Below are 16690 nucleotides of genomic sequence, written 5' to 3'. Positions count from 1 at the left end.
CCCTTCCTTCTTTTCTCTGCCTCTCTTTCCTTTCCTCCCACAGCTATGGTTCAGTTGGCTCAAGCACAGTGGCCCCTGGTGCTGAAGATGGCTCCATGGACCCTCTGCTTCGGGTGTTAAAAATAGCTCAGCTGGGAGCATGGGTTCCAAATGGGTAGAGCATCGGCCCCAGATGGAGGTCGCTAGGTGGATCCTGGTTAGGACGCCATGTGGGAGTCTGTTTCTCTATTTCCCCTCCCTTCCTTAAAGATAAAGCTAGCTAGATCACAGCTCATAACAGGAGGGTCCACAAGCCTTTGTCTGGTGAGAAATGGGGACCAGAGCAGGGAAACTAGGACACGGAAAGGAGGCCCTGAGAAATGTCAAGTGTTTTTTCTTTAGGCACTCCAGTTTGAATACTGTTGTTCCCCAGTATTCACTTTAAATTCCCCATTTCTATTGAATGTCTCTCTAAATGCCTTTTTATTTTTGATGTCATGTCACAAAGTAAAATTCTCTCAGACGAGAAAGTGAGGCTTATTGTGTCTTTACCAGGTGACTGAGGGAAATCTGACAACAGAAATGGTTTCTTCAGAAAATAGTTTTAAAAATGTAATTATGTAGAAAAATATAAGTATTGGAACTGCTTTGGATAATTCATTTCCTTTAATATGCTTTTAATTTTTATTTTATTCTTCTCAAATGAGAAGCAGGGGAGGCAGACAGACTCCTGCATATGCCCCAACAGAGATCCACCTGGCAAGACCCCTGAGGGGTGATGCTCTGCCCATCTGAGGCCATTGCTCCATTGCTCAGCAACCAAGCTATTTTATTGCCTGAGGTGAGGATATAGAGCCATCCTCAGCAACCAAGGCCAACTTGATCCAACTGAGCCATGGCTGCAGGAGGAAAAAAGAGGACTAGAGAAAGAGAGAGAAAGGAGAGGGGGAGAGGGGGAAGGGTGGAGAAGCTGATAGTTGCTTCTCCTGTGTGCCCTGATCAGAAATTGAACCTGGGACATCCACACACTGGGTCGATGCTCTACCGGCCAAGGTATTTAATGTGATTTTAAACACAATTTATTATTACTGCCTCTTTGTTGTTGCCCACTATTTTTTTTTTACTAATGTTATTTATAATTACCCTCTCTTTTTGTCTGAGAAATTCTAGATATAATGTGCCTTTCTGGTTTCAAGACATTTTCTGCTTACTATTATAATTTTCCTGAATCACTATATTTAGAAATTTAAACTTGTAGAGGAAAATAATGCTTTTTCATTTACATTAAAAATACAGTGAGTGCTGGTGAAAAGAATTCTTTTCCTTAACAGGAAAAGAAGGCAGAGTACATTAGTATGGAATTAGAGATAAGGTCCAAATGCTAACCATAGATTAGATAGAAGTGAAGTTATTTGTGGTGAAAGAAACAGATTATAAATTATAGAAGAAAATGTGTTTTGTTTATAACTAGGGCTGGGGACATAGTTATTGCTTAGTTGAGGTTTATTAGAGGATTAATTTACAACACAATAGGAAACACACCCAAGTCCCTAGCCCTGAGGAGTTTCAAACAGGTCCTTTGTGTTGCTGTCAAAACAGTCCCTATTGTCACAAGTGCACATGTGTGCATGCACACACCCTCGTGGTTCATTCCGTTGTGGTTATCTAGTCAGTATCAGCACAATAATATCAACTCAGTCTTGAAAAAGTCTTGCAGGGGGTTGCTTAGATAAGGCTTTAAGCAGGGGTCCCCAAACTTTTTACACAGGGGGCCAGTTCACTGTCCCTCAGACCGTTGGAGGGCTACCACATACAGTGCTCCTCTCACTGACTACCAATAAAAGAGGTGCCTCTTCCGGAAGTGCGGTGGGGTGGGGTGGGGTGGGTGGATAAATGGCCTCAGGGGGCCGCATGCGGCAGGGCTGTAGTTTGGGGACACCTGCTTTAAGGTAACTTTTGGTTTCTTATGAAAAGAGTCAACAGTGTCACAGAAACTTGCTTTCAAATTGTGAAGGAATCATTGGGCAACTGAGTGTGGTATCAGGGAGAATGAACGCTACTCGATTTTGGAAGCAGCATTACCTTTTCAGTGTGAGTCAAGGATTCCTGAATTAGAGAGGTCAGGAGTTCTTCTACGGGTCAAACTTCACGTGGCCAGTGGAGAAATTTGCCTCATACATTATCTGAGAAGTTCCCGAAAAATCCTGTGTACCAAAAACTTACCCCTGCAGCGAAATGCTTACTGTTGAAATTGCTTCTATTCACACATGGAAAATGTGCTTTCTCAGGAAAGGCACCAGAAACACCCAGTCAAGTATTGCTCGAGGCACCACCTAAGGGTGGTGCTTCTGTTGGGAAGCCCACAAGTCAGCGAACATCGAAAGGGGTAGGGGCCCTTCATGGTGGGCAAACTCAACCAGCCTTACTATTTTGTCTCCTCCTTGGAGATATACACTTGGCCAGTCTATGTTTCAGTTATTGTGAATACTGAAAACAGGGGGAAATAAAAAACAATTCTACCTTTCTAAAGCCATCCCAGCAAATGGTCTTTGATTTCTTGCAAATGTTTGGCTTATCACTTTATGTTAATTGCGACAGTAAAACAATAAAGACTGGGGTTTAATTTTAACTCTTGCCGGTCAGTCTAGGGCAATAGGGGAAGATGAGGAGCTGGAGAAATATTAATCTAGGCTGATTATTTAACTTCAGCTCTATTTTGAGAAGAACACTATGATAGATGCCCGCTCAAGACAATGAGTCTCTTCAGTTGTATTTGGGTTTATCGCCGGTTTCTCCTCATTCTTTTCACTCCATTGATTTTACTGCCCCTGCCAGTCATCCTCCAAAGCAAGGTAAGTGCCACTCTGGAGAACAAACTGGTGGATTTCCTGATTTATTTCATCGTCCTTTATTGTTGGCCCAGGTTTTAGTTCATTCTGGTATACTTCTAAGCATTTTTCTGTTTGCTTCTAAGTGTGGTCAGTGTATAACGCCCAGAATGACAAACTCAGTGCAGTGGCAATCTCTTAGTAAAATGACTTGAATCAGTACATACTTTGTGACTGCCTTCTCTGTGCCAGTCATGACGAATGTCACCGGCTGGTAAGAGGACAGGCGCCCTGCTTCGAGTCCCAGGTTGACCACTTACAAGCTGTGTGGCCTGGGTGAGTTACTCAAGCTCTCAGGGCCTCTGTTTTGTGAGAATCAAATCAGTGAGCACTTATCATCCCCAGAGCCTGGCACACAGGGAGTAGGGCGGCGTGGGTCTGCCTCGTGCGTTGCCTTCACAGCAGGTGCAACTCCCACGATGATGCCGTTTCTCTGAGTAGAGAGAAGCAAGGATTAATCAAGGCTATACCATTCCGGATTAAAAGAGAATCTCTGTCATTCTAATACCATGGGTCCAGCAGCCACCTGCAGAAGTTGGCCACCAAGCTGGGAATCCCTGAAAGAAAGCCATGGGAGCCAAAGAATTGTCGTTTTTGATTCTGCTGAGGTTCCTTCTACCTGCATAGCCGGCAAAGGGACCAGCCTCTGCTGCCCAAATGCAGGTCATCTGCTCTCAGGGCAACCGGCCAGCTGGGCATCCCCTTGCGTTGAGGCCTCCTGGTCCTTTGTGGAGGGAGGGGAGAACCCCATCCTCACTCCTATTGGTCCAACATTGTTCTGAACCCCCAGATTTATACAGAATTTCTAGTGAAAACAGCAGACACAGTCAATTGTTTTTGGTTGGGTTGGTTTTGTTTTGCAAATCCCGTCCGTGTGACTAATCCTGCTTCTCCTTCCTGCCCCTCCCACTCTCCTGGCTTTGAAGCTCTCCTCAGGAGTGTCCGGCATCCGTTAGAGCAGTGGTCCCCAACCCCCGGGCCTCGGACCTGTACAGGTCCATGGGCCATTTGGTACCAGTCCGCAGAGAAAGAATAAATACTTACATTATTTCCATTTTATTTATATTTAAGTCTGAACAATGTTTTATTTTTAAAAAATGACCCGATTCCCTCTGTTACATCCATCTAAGACTCACTCTTGACACTTGTCTCGGTCATGTGATACATTTATCCATCCCACCCTAAAGGTCAGTCTGTGAAAATATTTTCTGACATTAAATCGGTCCATGGCCCAAAAAAGGTTGGGGAACCACTGCTTTAGATGACAAATTGGAGTGTCAGACATGGGGCTGTAATTTGAATGCCCACCCTCTACCCTCTTTGAAGAGTTGTTACTTCACCTAGCATATATGACGTCTTCTCGTTCCAACCTGGTCCTGAGGTCCCCCACACCCAGCTGGATCCTACTGTGAACCCATCCCGGTTCCTAGACGGACCCCTGCTATCGTGTAAGATCTCTTTGTTAGTCTCGGCATAGGTCCTGACTGTCCAGCCGTGGAAATAGGAAACCACGCTTGTTAAGACAAACTCAGGCCACAGCTGCTTACCATCTGGGCTGCTTCTTTGACGTATAAACCCAGAACACTCAGACTATCATCCATCCTTTTCAGAGAAAACAAGTAAATAAATAAACAGCCATGACTTCAGCGCATGGTTCATTAACTGAAAAGTACATTCTTGCTAAGAAAGGCAGTCATTGATTTTTTCCAGGTGCTGTGATAAGAGGACATTACGTCTGTGGGGACACTAAGGGCCGGGCATTTAATGAACTGTGTTTCTCTTTCCTTTCTCTCTAATCAACTTATTTGTTAAAACTCAAGTAATGTTAACAAGAAGATTTTTTCCTAGTACAATAACAAAATTTCATTTTTTGGCTACTCTGAATGCATAATCATTTAATCAACTGCCCATTAAATTCAGAGTATTATTTTAACTGTTGCTCACAATGAAAGCAGAATTTTTTTCCCCCAGAGAATATGGGCCTTTGGAGGGTATAAAATTTAAGTAGAGACTTGCTTTGACACAAATCCAAACCAATTTATTAAAACTTAGGTTACCAAACTGGAGAACCTTACACTTCTAAACACACAGTAACAGAAAAACTAAAGATTCACACAAAACAAAATGTTAGTTTTGCTTTGTGGGAATAAAATAAATCTACATGATCTAGAACCAACAAGCAATAAATTATTGACTGGCGCTTTTATTTTTTTCAATTTCCTTCTAGTTATTGAGTTGTTTGTATACACCAGGGGTAGTCAACCTTTTTATACCTACCACCCACTTTTGTATCTCTGTTAGTAGTAAAATTTTCTAACCGTCCACCGGTTTCACAGTAATGGTGATTTATAAAGTATAGAAGTGACTTTACTTTATAAAATTTATAAAGCAGAGTTACAGCAAGTTAAAGCATATAATAATAATTACTTACCAAGTACTTTATGTCAGATTTTCACTAAGTTTGACAGAATAAATTTTTATAAAACAACTTACAATAGTTAAGTTAAATCTATCTTTTTATTTATACTTTGGTTGCTCCGCTACCGCCCACCATGAAAGCTTGAATGCTCACTAATGGGCGGTAGGGACCAGGTTGACTACCACTGGTCTAGACTGACCTTTAATTCCATCTCAGGTCAAAATGTGGCATCAATAATGAGAGCTCCTCAGTGGTTTTTTTAATGCAATGTTCAAAGAGGGAAAGAAGAAGTCCACTCTGAGGAGCTTGCTTCTGTTCCAAGCATTCTGCTGGTTGCTTTATCTAAATTATCTTATTTCAGTTATAAATAATAAGATAATCGCCTCTGTTCTATCACTCTCTCTTTCCATTTGAGGACAGTGATGCTCAAAGGCGTGGGACAACAAAGGTCACACGAATTTTGTAGAAACCAGATTTGAACTTGGGTTCTATCAGAACCCTTAATGGACCCTTCCACTGTGGTTTTCTTTTGGTCTTCTTGATATTTTATACTTTTGATGATTTACCCCCTATTTTGAAGAGTTACTTAGTGTGGCTTGATAATCATTTATCAACAGCTCGGGCATTTCTCTTCATGATGATGCTTAAAACAGGTCAGACCACAATACGCAATACTGTAACCATTTTCCCAATTGACCTCATGCTATCCAATATCTTTAAGAAAGAAAATTGCAGCGATTCTAGTCACTGGGGATGGGCCTTGCTAACCAGAGGAGAGGTTCAGGCTGTAATACAGAACATAAGGCATTTATTTTAGCAAATAATTTGCCATCAGGAGAGGCAGATTCAGGTAGCAACTCAAACTGTGCTCTGGAGAGAACAAAATGTAATTGTCATGCAAGTGAAGGATTGCTGACTAGGTTAACAGGAACTGGTTAGTTCCAACATGCAAAGAGGGGAGATGCAAATTACAAGGAGGAGGTAAAGTCCATGTCGCCGGCCGTTGTCATTCCAGGATGTTTATGACTGAGCCTTGAGCTGAGGTTAGCAACAGTTTAGCAACTTACTATAATAGCAGTTTTGAGAACTGAGGCACAAGTCTTGTTGGTCCCACTTCCTTAATAGTTTCCTGACTCTGTTTCAAAGCGATTCTCTTAGCAATACATATTCTACACTGCTCACAAAAATTAGGGGATCAGGGAACGTGCAGAAAGAACGTCCAGTGCTTCCAGCCCTTTGTATAGAGCATTTTCACCAATGAAATAAGTTGGTTTTGATTCTCATTTGCATAATTGAACAACTTTCTTTGACTTGTTTTTTGATATTCTGCAGTTCTTGTTTAATAAAAAAAATCAAATGTTTCTTTTTTTATCGCTTCATTTTCATTTTGAAATATCCGCTAATTTTTGTGAGCAGTATATTTTATTTTTTCGTTATCAGCCCATGAGAACTGAAGTAGCTGTTGGTCTTCTTATGTGTGTCATTTGAATCATGTCCCAGGGTGCTTCCCAGCTGTACAAGCTCTTGTCAGTATATGGTGTCCTCTTCCCTTCCATATTAAGTGTTCTCCATGAGTCACGGCATTCATTAAGTTGGTATCTTAATATTCTTAAGTTGGAAGAGACCTTAAAGCTGTGTGTTTTATTTTTCATGGAAATGATATTTTATAGCGAAGGAGAATATGCCTCACCCCAGAAGCTCATGGGCGTAAATTAAACAGAAACTGAAATTTAATCTTTTAGATTTTATTATTAGTCCAATTTTGCAGATTAGAAACAAAGACAGAAATAAGTAAATAGGTTGCCAAATGTGACTATTAAGATGTTTCTGTAACTGAGCTCAAGAGGTTGGCCACTTGAGGTGCTCTATTCTTAGTTTTTACTTATTTTATTCTTATTTTTTAAGTGAGAAGAGGAGAGAGGAGATAGACAGACTCCTGCATGTGCCCGAACTGAGATCCACCTAGCAACCCCTGTCTGGGGCCATTCTCAAATCAAACGAGCTATTTTTAGTACCTGAGGCCGGAACAACTGAGCTATCCTCAGTGCTGGGGTTGATGCTCAACAAATCTTCCCACTGGCTGGAAGAGCAAGAGGGAGAGAAGCAGACAGTTGCTTCTTTTGTGTGCCCTGACAGGGAATCAAACTTGGGATGTCCACATGCCGGGCCAATGCTCTATCCACTGAGCTAGCCAGCTATTCTAAAGTGAGCTGTGGTTGTGGCAAGGTAGTTTCATTTACTTATAGGGAGCTCTGTGTACCTGAAGGGAGACTTAGCCATTCCTTATATACATTGGCCAATTAGCTGTTGATTTCTTTTTTGGAGCTGGCTACACTTACCAGGTTGGGTTCCTATCTAGTTGATCCTGTTTAGAGCTGATCTGCAAAATACTGTGCTACATTTTAACATTTAGCAAGAATAGTATTTAGTAAGTACATTCCAGACAATTGAAGACTGAGAGGCCCATGTCCTACCTAACATATCCAACCAATATCTGTCCAACTCTAGAGCCAGTGATCTCAACCACAATTGAGTATCTGTATCTTATAACTTCCAGAGTGGTAATAAGTATACCCTTAATACATTGGTGCAAATGTCACTTTACTAATAGAATCTTATCTTTTTTATTGCTTAATGCTAAATCATCAGAAATGCTGTCTTTTTAATTGTTACCTAGATATCATGGTAGTTTTCCAATTAGTAGTTACTGATCAGTAAAACAAGCCTGTAATATGATTATTATTTATGTAAATATTTGAATGAAGTTAATAAGTACACTGGATTTTTCTCATTTCAGAAAGGAAATTTCTTAAATATTCCTAGATAAAAACTTGTTACAACTAGCTTAGGCTATGTTTCTAGTTCCAGTGGTATTCTCATGCAACACTGTTCTTCTGTGACTATTTCCAACATCTTGTTTATTGTTACTCTTCTCAGTACTCTGTGCTGTTTCTTCACTTCTTTTTCCAGTTCTTGGATTTTCTTTGCATTTCTATAATGAAACCAAAAGATAGAAAAGAAAGCCAGGTTTGTTTGAGGAGAAGTAAGAGAAGGATATTGTACAATGCTATTTTTTGTTTGTGGAGAACATTTCTTCCAGGTGTCTCCATCTGTCTAGTATCCATTAATTAGCAGCCACAGAGTCAGTAAGCAGCATTCTCTAGTTGACTAGTTGTAAATCCAAGACCTGATTTCAATTTTCTCTCCAGTATTTCTGGATTTCTCTAGAAAACATTTTACACCAAGAGAGACTTAAAAGAAGAGAATGTGAGAGTCAACATAGCAGGGCAGGACAAAGATGGGAAGAAGCCAAGCTCCATCCCTTAGCCCTAAACCCAGACAATTCATGTAAGAAAGTGATTCACCAGACGGCATGGCTCAGGGAGGGAGGAAATCCAGTGTGAAGGGCTGACTCTATTTCATCTGCTGTTCCCCTCACAATATATTCATTTTCAAGATCATCAATTTCCTAATTTGAGTAGAAATTATAATAAATAAAAGAAATGATACATAATGAGAGGCTTATGGTGCCGAATCTAAATAAACTAAACAGATGGGAGAAACACAGTGCTTGTAAAGAACTGTAAACTTTAAAGGGATAAAGGACCTACCTAGAAGTCTGATAAAGAAAATAAAAGTGGGTGGGAAGAGATTTAAAAATACTACAAGTGAAAGAAGAGGAAGGGGACAAATGCCAAAGAAACATAAAGAACTTACTTTTTTATTATTCTTGATTGATTTTTGGGAAACACAGAAAGGGAGAAAGAGAAGGAAGCATTTATTTTTTGCTCCACTTAGTTATATGTTCATTGGTCACCTCCATTATGTGCCCTAACTGGTGATCGAACCTGCAACCTTGGTGTTTTGGGATGATGCTCTAAAACCGACAGAGCTAATTAATCAGAGTCAAATAATAAAGAACTTTTAAAGGGCCAAATCAAATATTTTATTAGAAACATTTGACATCATTTTAAATGTTGCTTTAAAATATTGTAGGAATAAGCCCTGGCTGGTTTGCTCAGTGGTAGAGTGTTGGCCTGGTGTATAGGAGTCCTGGGTTTGATTCCCGGCCAGGGCACACAGGAGAAGCGCCCATCTGCTTCTCCACCCCTCCCCCTCTCCTTCCTCTCTGTCTCTCTCTTCCCCTCCCGCAGCCAAGGATCCATTGGAGCAAAGTTGGCCTGGGTGCTGAGGATGGCTCTGTGGCCTCTGCCTCAGGTGCTAGAATGGCTCTGGTTGCAACAGAGCGACGCCCCAGATGGGCAGAGCTTCGCCCCCTGGTGGGCATGCTGGGTGGATCCTGGTCGGGTACATGCGGGAGTCTGTCTGACTGCCTCCCCGTTTCCAACTGCAGAAAAATACAAAAAATAAAAAATAAATAAAATATTGTAGGAATATAAGATGAAGGGGGAAATGCCATAAACTCTAGGAAAGTGACTATTTTGAACACAAGAAAGCACCACAATGATGGAGGGCAAGAGAAAATAGAACTCGTGCTAACAGTAATGAGATAGATGAACAAAGCCAAAAAAAATCCAGATTTGATATATTTTTATCATATAAATATTTTCTTAGAAGTTGCTAAGCCCAAAGTGTTGTGCTAAAAACTATGAAATCTAAACAGAAGTCTAAATTAATGTTCATACCTTCAAGTAGCTCATACAATGGCTGAAAAGTCAATGGATACTAGGGCAAATATGACTCACACAAGAAGGCTGTGCAGTAATAAAAATCATGCTTGTGTTACAGATGTGTAATCAACAGGTGAATAAACCTTTAACAGTTCCACTTGCCCATGACCTGCTGCTCCTATTTTCTTTTCTTTTCTTTTTTTATTTAAGTAAGAGGAGAGGAGGAGAGACAGACTACCACATGTGCCCCGACCAGGATCTACCCACCAAACTCTCTCTGGGCCCATGCTCTGCCCACCTGGGGCCATGCTCACAACTGAGCTATTTTTAGCATCTGAGTCCAATGCACTAGAACCAATCGAGCCATGGTTGTGGGGGAGGAAGAGAGAGAGAGGGAAAGAGAAGAGGTAGGGGGAGGAGTGGAGTAGCAGATTGTCACTTCTCCTCTGTGTCCTGACTGGGAATCAAACCTGGGACATCCACATGCTGGGCTGATGCTCTACCACTGAGCCAACAGGCCAGGACCGCCTATTTTCTTTATCTTAAAGAATATGTCCAGTTGCTAGGCCTGAACCTAGGTATTGTCTCAATAGCTTTATCTTGGCTCCCATCACTCCATCTGTGTTGATTTACATCTTCTATCCCTGCTCCACCCATCTGCTTCCCCATCTTCTTTCTAGAAGGCCTTGCTTGCTTGAGGCTGACCTCATCTCTTTCTCTCATAGACCATGTTCACACTCTTCCTCCAAAGTCTTCTGCCAGAGTACTATTTTTAACATGCCAACCTGATCTTATCATACCCCTGGTCAGACTTCTTTAAGGGCTTCCTTATGCACACAGGGGGGAAATATCTAAACAAACATGCATATATTGATGGATCTTTAAAATTTTGCCATTTATTTGTCCTGACAATCCTCCCCCAAACCCCCAATACCTACCAGCCCCATTCAAATTTTCCACACTAGTAGTATTTCCCTCTTTGCAGTCCCTAGAATCCCCAAGATCAGTGCCTCTGTCTCTGCTCATGCAGCATCCTTTTCCTGGAATACCCTCTCCTTTACCCTGTTCTTGGAAGAGCAGCTCAGGCTGGTATGGAAACAGTCTCATCGTACTCGTTCTCATTGCATCACGGATACACTGGCCTCTATTAGAGTATACAGTGTATATATTCCACTTTGCTTTTATCCTTGCTTCCCATATAGACTGTAAATACCTAAAGAGTATGGAATATAGTATTTATTTTCTGTTTCTTCCAGCCCCGAACACAGTGACTGTCACATGGTAGATAGTTGATAATTCTGCTGAATAGATAGACTGATGATCTTTCATGATAGAAGGGTGTGGAGAATGAAGCCAGATCTTCTAGGAAGGCCGGGATGCAGGAGACAGGGGTAATAAAATGAAGCAACTTCAAACAGAGTGAAAAGAGCTACTAAGGGACAGACAAGGATGTTGGTGTAACGACAGCAGGGTGTGTCTTCCACCAGCTCTTCTTTTCCTTTCATAGTACATTTTTATTATATATTTAGTTTGGTCACAATAATAAATGTGAATGTCCACTATAAGCTTCATAATAACCATTAGAAATAGTCAATAAGTCAATATTATCATCCCTATTTTACAGATGAGTAGAGACTCAAAGAGGTTAAGTAATTTGCCCAGAGTCACGTAGTCTATAAAGGGAGAAGAAGGATTTAAACACAAGTCTGATTCTCAGTGCCGCCATTTGCATTGCTTATTTCATGGTCTTTATCGCCTATCTTTAGAAGTGTGTGCATGGGTTGCCTTGCTCTATTGTTCCTGCATTTGCAATTACCATAGTGTATTGTATATTGAGATGAGGCCCCCCTCTGCCTGGATTACTGAGCAAGACATAAACCTGGGTTGTTTAAACTGTTGAGATTTAGGGAGTTTTGCCACACTGTACCCTCATTCATTTACCATATTCTGAAAAATGCCCCAAGTGATTCTGTTGTGTTCCCTCGGCCCATTTCCTCATCACTAAAATGAACGGGGCTCTTAAAAGAGTTTGAAATGCTATCTGTGTGCATCAATGGCCTCAAATTTGCCTGGGATATGTATTTAAAACCACAGCCTCTGGGTGTGAAGTCCAGGATGCTGCAGACTCAATGTTTTGGAAGCAGTTAATTCCGTGGATTGCATTTTGGTCAAAGCCTAATGCACAATGCACTGTGTGGCTGGAGAACTAAAGGATCTATGGCTATTTCTAGTTCCACTGTGTGCATAGGGAGTAAAGATAGAACAGCTTCATTGCTAATTAGTTACAGAGATTAAATGAAAAGAAAGAGTTAAAAATTTCTCAGTAGCCTGAACTGTGGTGGTATAGTGAAGCATCCACCTGTAATGCTGAGGTCGCTGGTTCGAAACCCCAGGCTTGCCAAATCAAAGCACATATAAGAAGCAATTACTATGAGTTGATAGTTCCTGCTCCTCCTCCCCCCCCAAAATCAATAAGTAAAATCATAAAAAAAAATCCCAGTAATGGGCATAATCCAGCCACCAATTACCTTTCCCTGATCTCCATATGGGCTAAAAAGAAAAGGACCAGAAAGTGCTAGTTAATTTTTCTTGGCTTTGTAGTTTAGCCCCTTCTTACTCTCCATCTTCCCAGAGGAAGATATTTCCAGTCATTTCAAGCCTTGCTGTGTACATAGATTAGGTCTTGAGAAATCATTGCAGCATTATTGGTAGGTGTATTATGTACCAAGCAAAGCTTGTTACAGGCTCTGTCAAATAATGTGTTTTTCTTCTAACACAGATTTAGAATGCATGATTTTTTCCCTTTATTAATTTCTTTGTGTTCTCTTTAGAAAATCAACTGCAGCCAGTGGGGTTTGTGATTGGTCCCACCTACTCAAGCTGTGCTGAGAGATCATATTCATATACGTACTAAATCATCAGCCAAATTACTTCCTTGTATTAGTGTGTCATTAAAAACGGAGGGAAGGGTGAGAGAAAAAAACACCTCTGTATTTTAAAACCTAATTTATATTTCAATTCCATCTGGAGCTATAATTTAAAGTAGAACCAAGGTGATTTTTAAGTATAATCAGCCAAGATAATTTGACAGTCAGAACTTGGTGGAGGGGTGGGGGAGGGGCAGCCCTTCTCCAAACTGCCTCGTCATAGCTTCATGCGCCTTTTCCGCGTGTGCAGCAAGCTTCCTGGCAGTGTGGAGTTGAGGTGCTTAAGACAAGACATATAGTTTAAATGGGGCTTGGGGAAGTGGGAGAAATGTCAACTATGGGATATTCGCCAATGCAGGTAAAAATTTCCGTTCCAATTCTAGTTTATTGCCAAGAGACATGTTACCTCCAGGGAAAAAGGAAAGACATTCACCCATTGGAGTGAGGGTCAAGATTTCCAGTGCCAGACAGGTAGGAGAGAAAACAGAAAAGAAAACAAGGCAGAAGAAAGAAGTTTATAAGCTAAAGAACTTACGCCTAGCATAGTGACTGTTTTATATAGGGGTCACGATATAGGAATAAAAACAATTGTAGAAAGAATACAGAGAAGAAACATTTGTTTATTTATTAAATATTCCTGAGCATTTACTACATATTGGGCACTGTTTAAAGCATAGGAATAGAGCAGCAAATGAAATGAGGTACACTCTCAGGGAGTTTATGCTTGGGTTGAACCCCAACTTTACCTCCTACTAGCAATGTGATAACTGATCCTTAGTTCAGCATGGCATTTTGGAACCGCAAGTGTTGTATTTGGCATGTTGTAGGCATCATAAATGTCATTTTTTCGTACTCTTACTTAATCATAAGTCAGAAAAAATATTTGTTTTACTTGGAAAACATCTTCACCTTTTTTTTTTTTTTTTCTATTTTTCTGAAGCTGGAAACAGGGAGAGACAGTCAGACAGACTCCCGCATGCGCCCAACCGGGATCCACCCGGCACGCCCACCAGGGGGCGACGCTCTGCCCACCAGGGGGCGATGCTCTGCCCCTCCGTGGAGGGGCCGCTCTGTCGCGACCAGAGCCACTCTAGCGCCTGGGGCAGAGGCCAAGGAGCCATCCCCCAGCGCCCGGGCCATCTTTGCTCCAATGGAGCCTTGGCTGCGGGAGGGGAAGAGAGAGACAAAGAGGAAGGAGGTGGGGGGGGGGGTGGAGAAGCAGATGGGCGCTTCTCCTGTGTGCCCTGGCCGGGAATCGAACTCGGGACTTCTGCATGCCAGGCCGACGCTCTACCACTGAGCCAACCAGCCAGGGCCACATCTTCACCTTTTAAATAAGCTTTTCTATCTATAAAAGCTATGATCAGCAGTCTAAATAAATGTTATACAATCAGGACCCCCTTCCCACACACAAACTCCCTTCTCCACACTAACTTCAAAGCAAATAAAAATTTCTGTTGATCAGAATGGCTCAGAAAAGCAAACGAGTGGAGGGAAGGTAGGGAAGGTGGGGAAGGTGGGGAAGGTGGGGAAGGTGGGGAAGGTGGGAGACTGTGGTCTCAAGTGCTCTCACGTCATTCTGGGGTCAGAGTCGGGTTCAGTGTCACAAACTAAGGGCCAGAGAGAGGTTTTGTGCTGTCCTGGCAGGACAACACTTCAGACTGCCAAGGTAACATCTTCCAGACAGGGATCTAGGGACTAGTGGGAGGCAATTATAAAACTTCTAGATAAAGAATAAGGAGTACAGAAAGAAAAAACATAAAAGGGACAACTGCCACCCAGGATAAACCTGAAAATTAAACCTTAAGTTACAATAGGACAATTAGGAAAGACTGACAAGGAAATCAATACTGAGATGAAAACACTCTAAATAAAACAAAAATGTTAGGGAAATCAGTGAGAAAGATAATAAAATCCACAAAATAATAAACTATTTTTTACAAATAGAGATATGTTAACTAACCACTAACAAAATGGATGACATGGAAGAAATAGATAAATTTGTAGAAACATATAACCAATCAGATTAAATATAAAGAAATAGAAAACCTAAACAGTACTAATAATGAGAAAAGAGCTTGAATCAGTAATCAAAAACCTCCCAATTCATATGCAAAAATATGAAATGTGGCCCTGGGTGGTTGGCTCAATGGTAAAGCATCGGTCCTGGGTTTGATTCCCAGTCAAGGCACACAGGAGAAATGACCATCTGCTTCTCCACCCCTCTCCTCTTCCCATCTCGCTCTCTTCCCCTCCCACAATCATGGCTCAATTGGTTGGAATACATTGGCCCCGGGTGCTGAGGATGGCTTCATGGAACTTCTGCCTGAGGCTCTAAAAATAGTTTGGTTTCAAGCATGGCCTCCGATGGGCCGAGTATCGACACCAGACAGGGGTTGCCAGGTAGATCCCAGTCCAGGCTCTTGTGGGAATCTGTCTCTGTATCTCCTTTTCTCTCACTTGGAAAAAAAGAAGAAAAAAAAAAAGAAATGTACATAAGTGATTGAGGGAAGGCTCCACAGACAAGATATAAATCAAACTGCACATTGAGGGATGGGCAAGTTTTCAAAGTAAGTTATGAATCTAGCTTGGGCAGAAGGACACTACCTGGAAGCAAGTTTCTGTTTGAAAATTGAGTACAAAATTAAAGATAAAATGGAGGTCTGGAAGAAGTAGCCATTCTTCTCAAACTTTACCCTATAAAAGAGACCACTTCAGGAACTTGCTGGCCCTGATTCAAAATGTTGGGGGAAGGCCTGAGACTGTGCATATCTCACAGCTTGGGGCTCATGGGATCATGCTCATGTTTCTGGTCCATGGACCACTGAACAGGTTTACAGGGAAATTCAAATGAGCCATCTAAGTGTTGATTCTAGGATGCAAAAGCAAGATTTGTGAGGCAGAGCAAGTGGGAAGTGTTTTTCTTGTCAGAGATTTTACTTGGATGCATAGAAAGACCAGGCAGGTAAGAGAATACATGAAATGGAGTGGTGGTGTTGCACACAGAATCGAAAAATACACACCAGTCTCTAAAGGGCAAGCTTTTCTCAAGTCTGGGGAATTGTTGACATGGGAGAATCTGATCCCGAAGTTACCAAATTTCTTCATTTTCCATGAGAAGCCAGAAATGTCTGTCTTCTTTTTAATATGAAATCTGCTGGGTTTCAAATCCTGACTTCAAACATACACATACCATTGTGAGTCAAATAAATGGTGTTTTGTTGCTAGACTTTGCCATCAGCTTGCAATTTCTTCGTCTAAAGAGTCAAACTAGGTCAGAATTCAAGAGTCCACAATAGGGTCAGAGGCAGTGGTAGGTGGGGACCGACTGGTGTGACTGCCTGGTTGAATATTATGGACTAGAGTTCAGTGAAGGAGTGCATAATCAGACCAGAGGTCAGAACACAAATTTCAAGCTTGGTAACAAAGACTCTTTAAAAATAAAGTTGATATCAGGAAATAGTGGAGTGTTATTATGGTTAGACTGATGGTGACCTTGAATGCAAGAGGAGGATTTTGAATTGTTTTCAATCAACTACTGAAAATCACTGACTTGATTGTTTTAAATCAGGGCTGGGCCTGTTAAAATATGAAAGTATTCCAGGCAAGCAAATAATTTAATACTAGAAGTTTTGCTTTTTATTTCATCCTCCTCAAAGTTGCCCTAACTGAGCATGATTATGACTGTCTAGTTGAAGTAAATCCATGTTGAATTGAAATTTCACCCCTCATGGGATTATGTGTGGTGAATAGAATAGCACTGTTCTCTTTCCTTCTTCCTTCCTTCCTTCCTTCCTTCCTTCCTTCCCCTCTCTTTCCCTCTCCCTTTCTCTCTCTCTTTTTCTT

General features: G+C 41.4%; 1 protein-coding gene across 1 annotated transcript in view; it reads left to right on the top strand.

Moving 5' to 3' along the window:
* The first annotated feature begins 2639 nt into the window (after positions 1-2639).
* SLC13A1 (solute carrier family 13 member 1) overlaps positions 2640-16690 on the top strand; it is a 96233-nt gene continuing 82182 nt past the window's right edge. Inside the window, exon 1 of the mRNA XM_066262192.1 lies at positions 2640-2831. Coding sequence (XP_066118289.1) covers positions 2733-2831 — 99 coding nt within the window. The 5' untranslated portion in view covers positions 2640-2732. The remainder of the gene's footprint in view (positions 2832-16690) is intronic.

This window comes from Saccopteryx bilineata, chromosome 2 (genome assembly GCF_036850765.1).
Source record: "Saccopteryx bilineata isolate mSacBil1 chromosome 2, mSacBil1_pri_phased_curated, whole genome shotgun sequence".
Taxonomy (NCBI): domain Eukaryota; kingdom Metazoa; phylum Chordata; class Mammalia; order Chiroptera; family Emballonuridae; genus Saccopteryx; species Saccopteryx bilineata.
Note: the sequence above shows the minus strand (reverse complement) of the source record. Positions and strands in the feature narration are given on the sequence as shown.